The sequence below is a fragment of the Triturus cristatus genome, chromosome 3_1, assembly GCF_964204655.1.
Source record: "Triturus cristatus chromosome 3_1, aTriCri1.1, whole genome shotgun sequence".
Classification (NCBI taxonomy): Eukaryota; Metazoa; Chordata; class Amphibia; order Caudata; family Salamandridae; genus Triturus; species Triturus cristatus.
Window position 1 is genome coordinate 679,139,983 of NC_140583.1, and position 18,315 is coordinate 679,158,297.

The 18,315-nt window shown below is 41.7% G+C and overlaps 1 protein-coding gene across 2 annotated transcripts in view; it reads right to left on the reverse strand.

Moving 5' to 3' along the window:
- PTDSS2 (phosphatidylserine synthase 2) overlaps positions 1–18,315 on the reverse strand; it is a 426,270-nt gene that overhangs the window by 298,343 nt on the left and 109,612 nt on the right. For both annotated transcript variants that reach the window (XM_085644752.1, XM_085644754.1), the window contains one exon: positions 4,402–4,469. In XM_085644752.1, coding sequence (XP_085500878.1) covers positions 4,402–4,469 — 68 coding nt within the window. The remainder of the gene's footprint in view (positions 1–4,401; positions 4,470–18,315) is intronic.

The following is an 18,315-nucleotide window of genomic DNA, read 5'->3' on the forward strand; positions in this document are numbered from 1 at the left end:
GTGGAGGCGGATGATATTCCTCAGGTGAAACCTCCTGATATTCCTGACCGTGATCTTCGTAGTCGGAGCGGTCTTGATACTCAACATGCAGCTGCGATGGACTTGTCGCTGTACGGAACATACTGCCGTCGTCAGAGTCTTCCTCCTCCAAAAGCTGAACTGGAGGCAAGAGCTGGACCCCACTAGGGGAAGTCAGGGCCGGTGTCAGTGCACGTTTTGTGATTTTGAGGTGCACATATGTACTTTGTACATCAGAGTCCATAGCCGTCGACGGGCCCGTCGACGGGCCCGTCGTCGACAGTGAAGTGTGTACAGGCATCATTGTAAATTGAGATGCCGTCGTCAGGGCCGTCGTAGACGGTGTCGTCGTCATAGACTATGATGAAGGTTTCGTCGACGGTGTCGTCGACGATGAAGGCTTTGTCGACGGAGCAGTCGTCAACGGGGTCCTCGTCGACGATGATGACGACGTCGACGGGACAGTCTTAGTCGATGGTATCGTCGTCGACGCCATAGTCGGCGATCGCAGCGTCGACGGCAGCTTGGATGACGACGATGTCTTTTTAATTTTCAGCGTCGACGAGACAGACCTACCGGCCGTCGATGATGGAGTTGTCGTCGATGTTGACAAGGAATGAGACGCGACAGAAGTAGACGTCGACGAGGTGACATGAACTGCCGTCAATGGAGATTTCCTCGTCGTTGAAGCCACCGTCGACGAGGTCGAAGAAGGCTTCTTGAAGGCATGAGAAACTTCCTGAGGAGAAACTTTCGCTGGCAGAGTCTTAGGAGGATCCTCTGAATGCTTTTTATGCGCCTTCTTTTGAGGTGGCTGCGAAGAAGGGCCCGGGGATGCCACCCTTGGTCTTTTCTGAGAGGACTGAGAGGTGATGGAAGAGCCCTCACTTTCCTCAGAGGACAACGCTGTATCCTTGTCCTTAAGCCTCTGCAGCCAAATTAAGAGACGCCCCTCACGGTCTTTAAGGGTCTTGGAGGAGAAGGTACGACATACCTTACAATCCTTTGAAGAGTGGTTAGGATAAAGGCAGTAGAGACAGTCCTTATGTTGATCGTCCACATGAAGTCTCTTTTTCCCACAGGAAGCACAAGACCTGAAAAGGCCTTTCTTCGGAGTGTCTGCCATGAGGAACTAAAGAACTCCTCACAGAAAATATAAATTTGTAGCAAGAAACACTGAAAATCCAGAAAACAAGTAGTAGTGAGCAGAGCTCAGTGGAGACTCAGTTAGCACGACGTGCGGTAGAAAACCTGAGGGGCTAGAGCTCCTTAAAGGAAGGTTCTAGAGGGTGGTGCTAGCTTTGAGACTCTGCATAAAGGAACCCGTGAAGCAAAGCTTAAGTTTTGCTTATTCTCGCATACGAATTGTTGGAGATGCTCCAATTCTGGCTGTGACACAACTCACTTTATCTGTGAATGCCCAAGTATACAACCTTTTAGGAACTATGTTGGTAACATTTTCCACTCCACAATGCCCTTACATCTACCACTCACACCTGCCAATATTCTTTTACTTGATTTACGTCATTTCCCAAAGCTCTCTAAACCACAACACAGTCTTTTCCACACTGCATTGGCTACAGCTAAAATATGTATTTTACGTCATTGGAAATTATCCTCTCCACCCTCACAGGAAGAATGGTTGGTAGCCATGACATAACGGCTTCACATGAGCGCATGATCTATAACCTTCAGGATCAAGCTGACATATTTCTCCAGACCTGGTCACCTTTTCTAAAAACGAACATCTTTGTTAATTATGTCTTTCCTATTATTACTTATTGTTTGGTCTCTTCCACTTTTCTCATATTCTCTTCATTATTACCTTCCCTCTCCTCCTATTTTTCTCCCCCACCTCTCCGTACCCTGGCTCTACCACTCAACATTATCCTACATATTTTATTTTTTCTCCATTTCTTTTTATTTACACTATTTTACTATTTTCTCCCAAATCTACTTTGTCATAAACTTTTTGCAATGTGAATATTTTCCTATGATAACACATTTTTCTTTGATTAATATGATGATCTCATGTTAAGCTATTGATTCATATATATTTGATCTATGTATATTTAATCAATTAATAATATCTGCTGTATCAGTTTCTTATTCATACCATTTACATATCTATTAATTCTTACCCTCCTTGCATTCTTCCCCTTCCCCTCCCTTCTCTCTTCTTCTTCACTATTTATCTACTTAATTATTTATTCATATGTCTATTTATATATTCCATATTTGTATGCCTTTTATTCATCAACAAATGTCATGTATTTGTCACTTTTTATCATTCTAGAATCCCTCATTCATTTATTAACAATGTATTAATGTATCCTTACCCTTATTCTCTTGATGTATTTTTCTTGCAACATTCAATAAACAATTTCAACACACAATCATAGAAGTGTCCAGTGTTAAATTGAATATGTAGTCTTATCAACCGATACGGTCTGTATGGTAACCTCTTCAGTGGTCTTGCCGACATCTATCACAAGTCAGTACCACCACTGTCTGGGCCAATCTGGAGCTACTAAAAAAATATTTGTTGCAGATATGCAAAGTCTGAGGATCTCCGCTGGTATTGATGGAATCAGAGGAAAATTGCCTACACCATTCTTTCAAAAGGGCTTTGCCCAGTGATCACTTTTCTGGGAACCTGCACAGGAAGTCTCTACATTTTGTGTTTTCACGAAAACCTGTTTTAGAACCTTGTTATGTAAAACCCATTCAGGAGTCTCTTAATATCGGCTGAGAAAATCTGCCTCTACACTCATCTTTCCTGGAATGGTAATTGTTGAGAAATTCAGATTGTTGGATAGAGCCCGCTTCCAGCTTGACTGAGCTTGTAATTACAGAGGTCTGGATCTAGTGCTTCCTTGTCGATTTATGTACTGCATGGTGCCGGTGTTTTCTGTCTGAATCTGAATGGTAGATGAATGACATAAGAAAAGATCAGAGAACTAGATGGTCAGCTCCGAACTCTAGATAATGTATGTGGTAGGTGCTTCTTCTTTTTCCCCCGACTATCCTTGAAACAAATAGAGTACTCCTCTCAAACAACAGCTTTTCTTTTTTCACGGCTATCCTTGAAACAAATTGAGTACTCATCTCAAACAATAGCATTTAATATGTATCCACTGTTTTAGATGTTAACCCACACAACCCCCTACAAAAGTGGAGAGCAGGAAGCGGGGGGGGGGGGGGGGGCAAGAGACTCACTGCTTTGGTTTGCCAGATTCTTTTTTTAACTGTTTACTTGGTTGTACAGCAGCAAGCCTTCTTGCAACACCTCCTGAATATATATATTATCTCTGGTCCTTTGGAAGCCCATCAGCAATGTCAGCACTGTTTCGCATAGGAACCTATTTTACCCCCGTAGACGAGGCAGAGCATTTCTGGTTTAGGTGCTATGAAAGCAGTAACACAGATGAAGGCAGGCTGGAGTGAGGATTTTTTCTCCAGCCATTTCCAAAAGATGTAGCACAATTCCTCTTGTACAGACACTAAGCCTCACAGTCTTGAGTCATCTGCTGGCGGTGACATAAAATTCTCAGAAGGAATAGATGAGAGTGACTAGTGTAGTGAGACAAGGTATGGAGGGAGACATAAGGCATGAGGGAAAAATGTGTAAGAGAGCAAGGCTACAAGGTCAAGTATGGCAAGAGTGGCAGAAATCAGAGGGAGGTTGTGACATGAGAGAAAGAAACAGCAGGAGGAGAGGAAAAACAGGTGGCCACAATGAAGGAAGGGAGTGTGGTAGAAGGGAGAGGTGGGCTGAATACTGGGTTGTGATGTGTTACAGGCCCATCATTGGCTACTGATTAAGAAAAGGATATGGTTTAAAACTTTAGTAATTGTGCACCAAGTCTTTCACGGCTCTGGTACCAAGTATTTATCTGGCAGACTCATCCTTTATCTTCCCTCTTGGGCATTTTGCTCTGCAGAGGAGGTGCTTTCGTATATTCCAAACAATAATTGCACCAAGGAAGGGGGTCATCTTTTCCTTCCTGGCAGCACAAGCTATGAACCATCTTTCATTTCAGCTTCGCAGAACTGACAATGAACACCAGTTTCGAAAGCTACTCAAAAACTGGCACTTCACGTTAGTATATTGAATTCGGTTCTGTGAGTTGTGCATTATTCAGCACCTGAACCCTCCTTGGAGAAGCAGAGCCCTTTAGAAATAGTTTCATTCATTGATTCAAAGAGGGAAGGAGGAAGCAAGAGATTTACTGGTGTTATTAGTTGTTGAGGTGTGGGACTGATGAATTCAAATATGCTTTAAGTATGAAGATTTTGCCTGTTGGTACACTAGATTCCTTGCATTAATAAGCATTAACATAATATTTAGCACATTTGTACTTGATAATGAAACGTACTTACTTGAAATAGTATAAAGATTAGAAATAGCTCATAAACCACACTGACGCACAACCAAAATCTCCAATAAGCTGAAAGAAAAAAGAAAAAAAAATTAAGTTGTTCGTACGAACATTATAGACTAGTTACTTAGCAGTGAAATCGTTCCCCAACATGTGTATCCCCAAGATTCTCACACATTTTTAAAGCGTGCGACCACTTTTTACAGTCTTGCTTCATTAAATCAGCCATGGTGCATTAGGGTGCTAACACCATTATAAACGTCTCACTATAAAATGCCACATTTTACATTTCTTCTCTGCAGCGTAGATATTTCAAAGAGCACTTTATAGATACCAAAAGCTATAAACTGGCACAATGTAACGTGTAAACATGTCAAGTATCCAACAAACAAGCATACATACATAAACTTGACAGTGGTCCAACTTTTGGCTAGCAATAGGCACCAAACTCAGAATGTATACCAATCGAGTTACAAAAACCAAAATACTCGTGTGCAAAAACACTACGGCGCCTTCTGTCCAAAGGCACCACCCCGTACCTCAGGGTCTAAAGTACAAATACAATTGTGTTGCGGTTGCACCACTTTGCAAATATATGCAATCAAATAGTCCACATTGGATCCAGCGAATAATTGAATATCCTTCTTTATTCATGCAAAATCTTCGGGTTTTTTTTTTTGTAAGAACCACAGCCAACGCGTTTCGTTCTCAAAAGAGAACTTCTTCAGGGCTGTAAAATTAAAACATATAAAAAACTACAATATAAAATGTTTAAATACATATATAAGTACAAACATATACAAGTACAAACATAACATACCACATTGAATATAACATCAACAGTATAATTTCATGTAAAGTGAAACACCACCAACACATGTGACATAATAAGATAAATGTGTCTAAATGAGTAGTGTCATAATCACAATCAAAATTTTTCTCTCCAAAGGAATTCCCCCTTGTATGACCATTTCAACAAAACACCTAACCAAAAAATAATAATATGGAATTTGTATAAAGCTTGACACGAGAAACGACAAAAATAACCTTAAGAGCATAAAAGACAAAAATGGGACAGGATATGTGTTTGTCTCAACTAAGTTCTCCTCAAAGTTAACGATTATCCAACCACTATTAATTTACAAAAGTTTTATTAGGCGAAACATACCGTTTGTAGTTTCCACAGAATATAGAGTATAAAGTTTGGGACAATACAATCCTGGTCCAATATAATAAAATCGTCCAGTACTCCCAAGTTAACTGTGAAGTAAAGCATAATGATATCCCATTTGTAATTAGGTAGAACTGGCAGTATCAAGATCATATGAACGTACAAATTGAATATATAACGCAAAAAATGAGATGGTCGGCCTACCTTATTGGGTGAAAGAATGCTGATATCATTAAAAGGACAATGATAGTGTCCTCTAGAGCGAAGTGATATGATAGTCACTATAATATGTCTGATCCATATCTACATCAGAAGCATCTCGCACAGTGCCTAGTAAAAATCAAACATGATTAAACAATATATTAATGTTCGTGCCAGAAAACTTTTGCTAAATCCGGCATGTTCATTCATATTAATTATAGCGCAACCTTAGTCAGAAATGTATCTGAAACCTAAGATAATACCAAAAAACTAATATGAATCCAAAGATGAAAATGTTACTAAATGTACACCTGTGAAAACAAATCACAGTGATGTACACCAATATGTACAAGCGCACATCGAGCGCATGTATTCCTGAGTGCGAGATCAAGTCAAAGCGCTTCAAGAGAATGCTCAAAATACAATAACGTCATCTATTACGTAGAAACTATTTAAAAGAACCATTAGGTGCATTAACCATATGTACAGACGACATGCGAAATCATGCACAATCGCAGAGTAAAAGGCTCCGATATAGGGAGTCTCAAGGGCAAAGGGATACATCATGAAAGACAACAAAATTACAAAAACTCATAATGTCCCATGTAAGAAGGTCATCTCAGAGAACAATGTAATAGTGCGTCAATCCACACGACTTGACACAGACACAGCCAGAAGATAGTGCAATTCAGGAAGACTCCACGGTCGAAGTCAACCTCAAAATGAACTTAACGCCAATGAAACTCCACACAAGTCTTAAAGCCGTCACCAGATAAATACGCAACTATGTAATACAAATAACCATCCCTCATTCCTACATGTAAATACAGCATGGTTGTTAATCTCAATCTCTCGGCATGGTCGAACCCGCTCGACAGTGGATAGAGCATAATTATTCCTCTCAAACTCCCGGCGTAATGAAAAACTGCCTGCGTTTTAAACGCGGCTCGAAAGACCCGTCCATAAAAAGAGAAAGAGAAAGAGAAAATAGGCGTCTGACGTCATTGATGAGCGTTCGCAATTCCCCTATAATTAAACCGGTAAAAAGTTCTAAAAAGAACCGCCATCTTTGAATTTTGATTGTGTGTTCGAAATAACCATGGACCAATACAACCCATGTAATTCGAAACATATTAGAATATGGCACTAGAATATATAAACAAAACCATAATACTTCTCAATAAATCAAAAAGATCTTCGATATAATATTATTTATATTATTGTTATCGATTAATACAAAGAATAATGAAAAGTAAAAAAAATAATAAATAAAAATAAAAAAAGATCCTAAATATGACTGCCATAATTAATATCACCCGCATCGAGTACCGTAACCATGCCTGGTGGCAAGGTATAATGATAGATGGAAACTGACTGTTTAATGGGCAAATGTGATTAAGGTTTGTATATCAAATGTGAGTGAAGAAAGACTAATGAAGCCAAAGAACCATAGGACCAATGTCTCCCAACAGGGAAATAACAAATGACTCCAAACGACAAAAAGCGCCAAAGGCAAATAAATTCTATATACGCAAAAGGAAGAGGGAGTAGATCGCGCTCGCCATGAGGCGCCCCAATTGTGAGTCAATGAATAACATAGCCGCATATACATATGGAGCACGATAAAAGATAAATCTCAGGAAGAGGGACAATATATGTAGTCAACTAAAAATCGACAAAGGTCACAACCCCAAATCAAATCCTGTGGATGTTGTCTCGGAAATAGATAACAAGGGAAGCGACTGGTGTAACACATATCTCAGCAGCCATATTCTGGTGATATAGCGGAGGATGACTCAAACAAGGGCAAGAAAGGTATTACTGATTGTTCACAGAATGTATACAGAGGGTAAACATTAACCAAAATGATATTAAAGAAACCCAAGAGAAATCTCTAATGATAATAATACAGTTTGTGTTCACAAGTGGTAATGTATTTCGTCATCAGTGTTGTGTCACATCTCTATACATCTAAGACGACAAATCCACATGGCCTCTTTTCGGAGTTAATTTTCTATTGCCACCACGAGGATTCGAAGGTACATGTTCAATACCATGGAACCATATTTTACAATTTTCACCATGGTGCTCTCTCATGTGGAATGTCATAGGATATTTCAAGTCATAATTTTTAAAAGCTCTTATGTGCTCTTGGATACGTAATTGAAGCGGTCGCACCGTGCTGCCCACATAGATCTTGTTACATTCGCAACCCAAAACAGACATGACTTGTTTTACAGTTCATAAACTGTCTTGTATCATATTCCCGGACTGTATTGTAATGAAAGTTTTGGATCTTATTTTTACCAAATGAGCAGATGTTACAGCTAAGACATGTATAGAAACCTTTAGGAGTGATGGGACGCCAAGTCTTAAGAGGTTTTGTGTGTAGGATAACTAGACATATATAAAAACAGAGTGTAGGACGTAAACGGTAAGTAGATTGTTCAGCCAAGTCCCTTAGGATGTGGTCAACATGTTTCTGCCTAAGTGTTGTATTTAAACAGGCATTCGTCAGGACCAGAAAGGATGTGAAAACCTCGGCGTTATGGGCGTGCTAAGGTCCACCCTAAGCAAAGGTTTTAGATGTGAAAAAAGAAAAATATAAAATTAATATAGTTCCAATGCGAGGAACCAAGTTTATTCTGGTTGAGAGGGAACATACACAGAAACAAGAAAAGAGAAACGTATAGTAATTAGACATAATTATATAGGAGTTTGTCATCGCTGGGCGTACAGATACTAGTGCTCTATGTGGTGCACTTAATCGGTAACACTGGCCATCTGTGCTACCGTGAGGACAAAAAGTGCAGTCTAGACGAAAATTCGATCTCTATTAAAAAGCAAATAGCTACCGAACATTAAAAGGTATGGAGAGCCCAGGACGGTCGTTAACATTAAGCAAGAACCTGTGTGGTAAAACACTATGCGTGAAATACTTGAGACACAGTGCAGTTGGGCACTGGATAATCTAAAGATTTTAAAACTAAAATAAAAAAAAAGATAATATCTCACATGAGGTGTAATCAATAACTACACCATGGGTCTCGGGAGGGGGGTGGGTAGCTACAATGGCACACCCTAGGGATAGGAGATATAGAGAGGGGAAGGGGATTAGTTAAATTTAGGAACAACAGAAAAAAACCCTGGTACTGATCTCGTTTCCCTGGTCGTAGGACTCACGCGCGCTCAGCTAGGCACCCGCTTGGCACCTAAACGATCCCTCGATAACCGGACCCCGATGGGGATTGAAGGGGGAAATCGGCGTGTTTTTAAAGAAACGATAGAATCCTCGCGCTCGAAAGGCGAGGCATCAGGGAGCGTGTCATCACGAGAACGTGATGACGTATGTGCTATCAGCCAATCGGAGTTGTGGAGGCTCTGTAATCTTACTGTATGGCCAATCATACGCGGAGTACTGTAAGAGTGCTTGCTGTCATGGAGACAGGAGACACGAGAGATGCAACCACGTCATAGGTTCCCAATGACTGCGGGAATCACCGCGCGCCCGTCAGAAGTCAGGTGCGAGTAGAGCCGGTAGAGTTACAGCTCAAAAGAAAGTTTTGGCACAGCACTCCACTTAGGAAGGCTTAATTTAAAGGTGATACTAGTGTTAGGATCAAAAAGTAAACCAAATAAATGGTGGAGATCAGCTGGGGCATAAAGTCCGTATCCAAGGGGCACACACTGAACAGTGTTCAGTATATCAAACCATTATAGGTGTGAAGGAAAAGAAAGGGAGAAAGGAAAATATGTCCAGGACATGTGGGAATGACCGTGTGCCCGTCAAATGTCAGGTACGAATAGAGCCGGTAAAGTTACCGCTTACAAGGGTTTTTTTTTCAGCGCTTCACTTAAGAAGGCTTGTGTTAAAAAAGATACTGGTGTTTAGGGTCTAAAATAAACCAAGTAAATGGGGGAGATCAGCTGGGGCAGAAAGTTTGTATCCAAAAGCGGGGCACACACTGAACAGTGTTCAGTATATCCAAACATTATGGGTGTGAAGGAAAAAGAAAGAAACAAAAAGATATATGTCCAGTCTGTTACGTGGACGCAAGGTCTTAGATATCGATTTGAGGTGTTCAAGGGAGGGAGGTAGAGAGTGTTAATGTTGATGAGAACACTATGTCAGAGGCAAAGGGTAATCATAATCAGTGTTACAAAACTGTTGCCCAGGGGATATTATCATTTAAACCATGGTGGTGAGTGTCCAGCCAGTTCACCCACCTGTGTTCCTTCTCAAAAAGGATTTTTGAGGCGTTGCGTTGTGATTGTACTAGTTCAATTACTGTCCACCTGAGATCGTTTGCGGTGTGATTGTGTTGTATGAAGTGATCACTTAGTTTGGTAGTGATCCGACCACAGCGGATATTGCTCCGATGCTCGCCCACACGCAATTTCACTTTGCGTGTGGTCATGCCCACATAACGTAACCCACACGGGCAAGTAATCAGATAAACTACATTTGTGGAATTACAGTTAGTGTGGGCTCGGGGTGTCCAAATTTTTCTTTGTTCAAGATCAAGTGCTTTAGTGTGTTTAGTGAGATGGCAGATACTGCAGGAAGTACAGGGGAAATGACCTGTGACCTTGGGTAGGCCCCAAGCCTCGGTGATAGTTTGATCTCTCACCGGGTTTTCTCTTGGGCGTGTGTGAACTAGGTTGCCTTTGAGACTGCGTCCCTTTTTGAAGGAAAAAAGAGGTTTCTCCCAATGTCGGTTGTTGCTGGTAAGTATATTCCAGTGTTTGTTAACCACTTTTTTCACAGTGTTAGATGCACTGCTGAAAGTTGTTACACATGTCAAAGGTAGTTCTTGTTTTTCTTTTGGGTTCTCTTCAAGTAATGCCTCTCTGTGTTGGTTCCGCGCCCTTTTGTAGCCTTTGTTGAGAATACTGTCTGGATAACCCCTATGTTTTAGTTTGGTGGTTAGGTCAGAGGCCTGTTTACGGAAATCATCCAGATTGCTGCAATTCCTTCTCGCCCGGAGGTATTGTCATAGGGTAAATTTTCCCTCAGGGACCTCGGGTGAAAGCTTGAGAATTCTAAGAGGTTGTTCCTAGCCGTGGGTTTTATAGTAGGTTTTGGTGGTGAGACGTCCATTGGATTTCGAGATGACTACATCCAGGAACACTACCGATTGTGAACTGCAAGTGTGGGTGAATTTCAAATTTAAATCCAAAGTATTGATCCATTCTAGGAAAGCCATTAGATCATTCTCTGTACCTAGCCAAATCAGAAGAACATCATCTATATACCTCTTCCAAAAACTAATGGAACAGGAGAAAGGGTTAACAGCACTTAGGATGTGTCTACGCTCAAAATCATGAACGTAGAGGCCCGCCACACTCGGGGCAAAAGCACTGACCATCGAAGTGCCCGTCGATTGTAGGAAAATGTCCCCTTGGTATTCAAAAAAGTTTTGTTTTAGTGCTAGGGTGGCACATTCCAGAATGAAGGACTTGGGTGTTTGGTAATCCCAATTGGTGTAATCCAGGGCCTCACCCAAGACTCTGATGGTATCGTCCTGGGGTATACTTGTGTACAGACTCGCGATGTCGAGGGTCACAAGTATAGTGGATTCAGTGTCAATGGGTAGTTCCCGCAGTAAATAGAGGAGGTTTTTGGTGTCCTTAAGGTAGGTTGGGGTTTGTTGGATCAAAGGTTTCAAGAAATTGTCGCAGAAACCCGACAGTGGCTCCAGTAGAGAGCCAATGCTCGAGACAATGGAGCGTCCCGGAGCAAACGCGCCAGGAGGCACCTAGAATTTTGAACCACGTGGTCCAACTTGCCCCAGGTCCCACCTACCCATCTCTGTGCTGCCAATAGTGTCTCACGTTGTCCCCCCAATGTGGGTGCTTCATGGCAGATGGCAGTCAAATTCTGCTTCTCCTCCATCAGTTACATCTCAAGAAAGCATCTGGTGCCACGGATATGGGACAGGCACTTCCACTGGGTCACTGCCTTTAAGGCATCCCATTTCGTTCCCCTGCACACTGTTGTTGACCAGTTGGTTTTAAAATAACCTACAGTCGCTGCTTTAAGTTCCGCACGGAGCTGTGTATCACCAAGCGTCTCGGAGGTGCAAGCGCCACAGCGGCACCCTGGGCCTATCCTTACACAACACCCCACTCCAAAAGCAGTGGAGCATGGTCAGAGAGAAACTTACCCAACACCTGGAAATCAACCACCTACTTGGCAAGATCATGCGATAAGAAGAACCCGTCTAGGTGACAGCATACAACATGAGTTGGTGCAAAGCAAGTGTACTCCCTAGTCTCTGGGTGAGCTGCGCCACACATCCAGGAAACCTATGCGCGCTATTACACCACGAAGAGATGACACCAAATTGGGCTTCATATCTTGTCTCAGGGGGTGGTGATCCTAGTTGCCATCCAACATACAGCTGAAATCTACAGCCCGCAACAGGGGTGTTCCAACATAAGGAAGGAGCTCTCTCTCTAGATCAAGATGGAAGTCCCCATCATCTGCATTGTGTGCATACACATTTAGGACGCACACCTCTCACTCATCCAGAGTACCATATAGCAATAGCAATCTACCCTCGACATACGTTTTAAAGCTCAGGGCCCTGAACAGGAGCCAAGGGGTGACCCATATGGGAAGAAAAAAAAAACTGGCGATTTTGAATAGGTACCTGAATACAACTGCCCCCTCCTTTTCTTTGCACCTTCTGAACTTTGTTCTCCATCAGATGTTACTCATGCAGCAGAGCGATATGTATTCCCTGCCGTCGAAGATAGGTCTGGATCCTATCTCTTAACATATCAGCTGAGCCCACACAAAATCCATGTAACCATTTTGAATCGGGTAGCCGTGGTCACAGAGGATTCCTTGTCCATCCCTTACCTCCATCACCCCTGCCACCAACGCCGATGCAATATGAAATAGAATTATCATTTGAACCCTCCCATCAAGTAAACACGTGTCTCCCCAAATTGCACCATCTTGGTAAATCCCACCCCAATAACTTCCCTTAATCAGACCCTTAGGAATATAAGTATCACATCTTTGCTGGGCAAACCAGAGGAGAAACTTCAATGCTGACACAAGATGCTAAAGTCCCTGCACACAGACACTCCAGCACGCAGCGGTCTGACATCCCTTGCGGAGTGCCCAACCGAGGCCAAGACAGGGTCCTTCATTCTCTCCCATCAGGTAATGGGGTTAGCTTTTTCCTAGGGGGATTCTTGGCTACATACATGCCAGGTACATTTAGGTACATCTAGTTATGGTTTGCATCTCAGGAGTACTCCTGATTATACCATGTATGTAAATGCCTGCATATATTCACTGTTTTAGCACCATAGTAGAATTCTAACTTTTATTTACCCTTTAGTTGCTTATAATCATATATCTGTTTCTGTCTAAGGGTTGTTGCAGTGACTGAGCAAAAAGTACTGTATTGTAGGTTGTCATGTGTGATAGCTGCCAGAAACTATTTACTCCTTGGTAAGGTTGGGGGCTTATAGTGGCACTGTGAGCTTGCTGGTCTACAGACTAACCTAACCAATGAGGGTGTCTAGAATCAGTCTGGACACCAATCCATTAGTTTATGGTGTCTAAATGTGCAGATCCTGTATAGATTTGTAGGAACTACACAACATGGCGCCCAACGTTCGTTTGGTTCTTATTGAACCGTCAATCTGAATAGTTCAGTCGTGCTTTCTCACAGACTCCTACTCGCATTTACCCAGAGATGTCTGGAGTGGGGAAGGAAACATCCGCCACAGCTAAGTAGACATATCCTATGTATTGGCTGTAGGTTTATTCAAGCTTGAAGGATTATAGTTCCGCATTGTGCAAACTTCATCTCTTTTCCGTACTAAAAGAAAGTCCTTGAAAAATGTCTGTCCAAGATGACGCTGCGGCTGAATTAAATGCAAATGCAAAGAGTAAGAACAGGAAGGTGCTATAAACATTTCAGAAAATTGCAGAAATGCACTTACTTTAAAATTAGCAGATTAGGGGATCCCATCATTAGGTGGGCATGATTGAGGCACATGAGGCATACAGATTAGAGGTGTTCTATTCTTGGGTCAAATTCCTACCTGCAGATGCACACACACATACATACATTTCATTCCAGATGAAATACCAGATGAATACGCTCCATACGAGGACATAGAAGTCCCGTTAACTTACCAAGAACATATAAATTGGTTCAAAGACGCACTCCCCCATACCACAGATAAAGTGAGACTCGGTCAGTTTAAGCTGCTTACACACCACATCCAGGAACTGACATTACCAGCAGAAGACTTACACCCACTTCACAAAGAAATAATAAAACTATACAGAAATCTTACACAGTTCGTAATGCGAACACTCACACTTTAACCTACAGGGGTTACTCAAACAGGTCAACTACAAGGGACCACAACTAACATCACCCCACAAATGCTGAACAAGATTGTGGGGAGATTGCACACCAAGTGTGAGCAAATGCCATTTTAGATAGCACAGAAAATAGCACAGCTTGAGGCAGAGTTCCCACACACAGGCCCGCAAGAAAAACACAGAGTACTGACAATTTGCTTGCCAATGGGGATAGCTCCCCCGATAGAGGATTGTAGCATTTTGGGTACAGTCTTCACAGTAGTCTATTCCAGGACTCATGGTACCCCCTCAATAGCAGGTATTAAAACCAATACAGAATAAGTAGGGGACAGAACCTGCCCTGGACTTAGGGATGAAATTGATTTTTTACAGTTATCTGCAAATATGTTAGCAAACATAAAAGAGGAGGCAACAATGGTGGCTGTACGCCAACGCCTGAGGGAATGCACTCCTGCACAACAGGAGCGGGAATTACATAAAATTATCAAAGAGGCCTATGCTTCGCCGGGAAGAGATAATTTGGGAGCTAGACCTGTGAAACCACAATTAATGGGTAATCCTGAAATGGAGAACTCCGAGCAAGCACCCGATTCTTCTAAAAAGAAATGAGATAATAAACAATCAAAAAACAAGCAAAACACATGACAATCACGGGGTGGGTCTCCTCAACAGGACCTCTCTGACAGGAAATAGAACGTTAGAAACTGTGACAATATTAAGAAACCTGACAGGTATCAGGATAGTGATACACATTCCTCTCGTTTCTTTCAGGATTCATCCAAAACTCCCGAGTGGGATGGACGGTCAGAACACATATCAGAAGAGCGAGTCAGACTACATATTCAAACAATAAGATAAGCCAAAATCAAAACCGCAATTTAAAAGGAAGAAGGTAGCTGGTCTTAAAATAAGAAATGCCCAGGCTACGGAGGACTCAACTACTAAAAGGGAAATGGGCTCGGACGATGATAGACAGCGCAGCAGAAGTGACACTAACTCGCCAGAACCTGATGGAATTTCTGGTGATAGCAACATTGAATGAACATATCACAGTGAAAACACCACAAGGGTAAGCGCCCCACATCAGTTACATGAGATAACACTACAAATGTAGGGGGACATACCAAGGAAAGTTAAAGGTCTCTTTTGGGAGAACCTGACTTTTGGATACAATATCCTTTTGGCTGAAAAAGATGGGCAATCATAAAAAACTCAGTTGGCCAAAAAGGAGAAGTTGTAATGTTACCAGCCTTATCTGACCTTGTTCCAGAATCACTAAAACACACATATGTGCAGGAGTGGGCAGTAGCACTAGCTTCTGCATTATACCGAAATCATGTGGGGGGGGATGCTTAGTCACCTCACTATAAAATCCCAGTTAAAACTACTCCTACACCACAGAGGCAGTACCCGATAAAACATGACATGAAAAAACAAGGGAGATCTTAGATCAACTTGAATACCAAGCTGTTATTAAAAGATGCACCTCTTCCGTGAATAAACCTTTGCTTGCCGTAATGAAACCCGACAATTCATACCACCTAGTTTTGGACCAGAGGCATTTGAACACATGCACAAAAACCTTTGCAGTAGAAAATGCACACAGTGCCGCATTAATGAATAACATTGTGCGGAAGTACAAAACAACACTACATATCTCAAATGGATTCTTTTGTCAAAATATACCACCTGAAAGCAGATTTGACAGCATTTTTGGCCCTAGGCTCTTAGTGTAAATTCTGTAGAGTGCCCCAATGGTACAAGAATAGAATTGGAGTGTCTACAGAGGAGTGGTTGGCAAAAGCAAAAAACACACCATTGATGAAGAACATGATAGGAACCCATTGTGACACATGGCAAATCTTTATGACTGCATTGCCTCGACTCCAAGGGTGATTCTGAACACGAGAGTCAACGTTTTGATGGGCTCTCCGGCACGATCGACACCGAACATTTGTGCCGCGACGGCATTGGTGAGTTGACTCTTATTTGGTGATACAACAGTGACAACAGTAACAGGGATTGACGGTGATGTTTCCGCATCAGTGTTCTTGTCTTCGACGTCTATATTCTCAACGTCAAGGAAGAGACATTTCATAGACAAGGTTGAACCACTTTCCTTTCTGTAGATATTGTAAAGTGCACAGCTGCGATTATGGAGAATCTTCAAAATGCAACATTCCTATTTTAATGGTGGTCAGGCTGCTCTGTGGTCACTAGATGGGTGAATGTAAAATGCTCCTTGTCCTTTATGTGCATGAGATCAACCCAATATTTCTCAGTGTACTAGTACAGTCCCCTTCAAAGACAGTTCACATTATGAGGTTGGTCTTCCATTCAAATCCAGTCAAGCTGCATTATTTCATATGTAGCTTTCGATACCGATATAAAAGACACATCAATTTGCATGGGGGAACATGGCATCGATAAGGCTCATTGAGTACAAAACCGAAGAGCCACAGATGCTTTGAGAATCGAACTCTGGAATTATAGGTGCAAGTGTAATACACTGTACCCTATGAATTATTTGAGACTTTACAGAGACAGGAAATATTAGAAACCTAAGCCCTGATGAAGTTCCCCTTGGGGGAATGAAACGCGTTGGATGGATCTTTTATATCAGATGAACTCTTTAAAAATTGAAATAAAGATGATATTTATTTATAACCACCTGCCTCTTGGACTTTCTGAACCGTGCACCCCCATCTATTCTCAAGGCTCAATGGGCTTGTGCGGGGTTAAAAAATTGACTCCCAATCGCACACTGTGGGTTTCTTTAGACTTTCTCTGCATAAAACACCATTGGACAAGGGCTGTGAGGTACTGCTGTGAGATTGGCTTCAGTCTCTTTCATCAGAACTGCATGAAAGAGCATGAATTGTATGTACACTTTACCTGGTCCCATCAATTATTTTCCCAAACTCACTCTTGAAGCTTGATTAAGGTGACTCATGCAGCCCTCCTACACCAACATGGTGTAATAACACCTCAGCCATCCTCTGTAATTTTACAGGTTTTTTTTTTCTTCACTGGTGGTCTGGCACGCAGAACACTTCATGCAATATGGCTGGAGGTCTTTGGAGGGAAAGCAGGTGCATATGCAAAATTTAAACAGGGTGGTCTCCTTAACTACCCCCATCCAGAGTCAGTCTCATGTTAAACCAGATCAAAGGTACTGATTCTGACCAGTGTGTACTGAAATTTGGGAGTTACATACAAGTTACTCCCAGAGCACACAAGTCCTTCTAGTCATATCTGAAGCTGAAAAGGATTGTGAAAAACAAATTGTTGTAATAAATCCCCACAACACTAGATGACAGTAGAGTACAAAGCATGTGAATCTACAATAGCTACATTTTGCAAAGATTTCCTAAGCCAGTCACAGAGAAGTTATCCTTCTGCTTTCCCCACACATGAAAAGGTCAAAAGGAGAGAAACTTTAAAGGGGTATATAGATTGAGTAGAAACGGAGCTCAAGTAGAAAAGAATTCTCTCCCTTGAAAAATATCGTATCTGCCATATGTGGATGATGGTTGAAGTAGGTTTTGGTTGAATTTTGCTCGTCAAAGGAGCAGAATAATATCTTCATGGACAAAGCTCTTCATAAGTACTTCCATCAAGATGATTATGCAGATATCGTGCGAGAAATCTGGCTTGTTTAAGATTATCAACATTCATGGACACAAAACAGGCACAAATAAGAAGTGTATGCCATTCTAACTTCAATTGGGACTACAATGACAATTTCTAGTCTGACAATCGGGTATAATTCGAACACATTCGAATTTATACAGCAGCCAATGGTAGAGAGTCCAAATTGTGATTCAAATCTAGTTGTAATAGGGACAAATCATTAAAAAACGAGAGTTGCAACACGTTTGGTTTGTGCTAAAATAGCAGTTTAATTTGAAGCAGCACAAAGCCTACCATGGCATATCGACCTAAAACAACATTTCTACAACTTCCCATTGGGGTATTAAATGCACGTTTAAGTAATTTGATGCAGGATGAAAGATTTATAGAGGCTCCAAGCAAATTTGTAGATTTGCATTTCTAACCATACTCTGATATATTGCTTAACATTGGTTTACATTGTGATCAGTATCAGAAACATGAGTTAGCCTTGACAGATCACGATTATCCTGACAGTAGTACACTTTTGCCCCAGCATCAGACTAAATCGA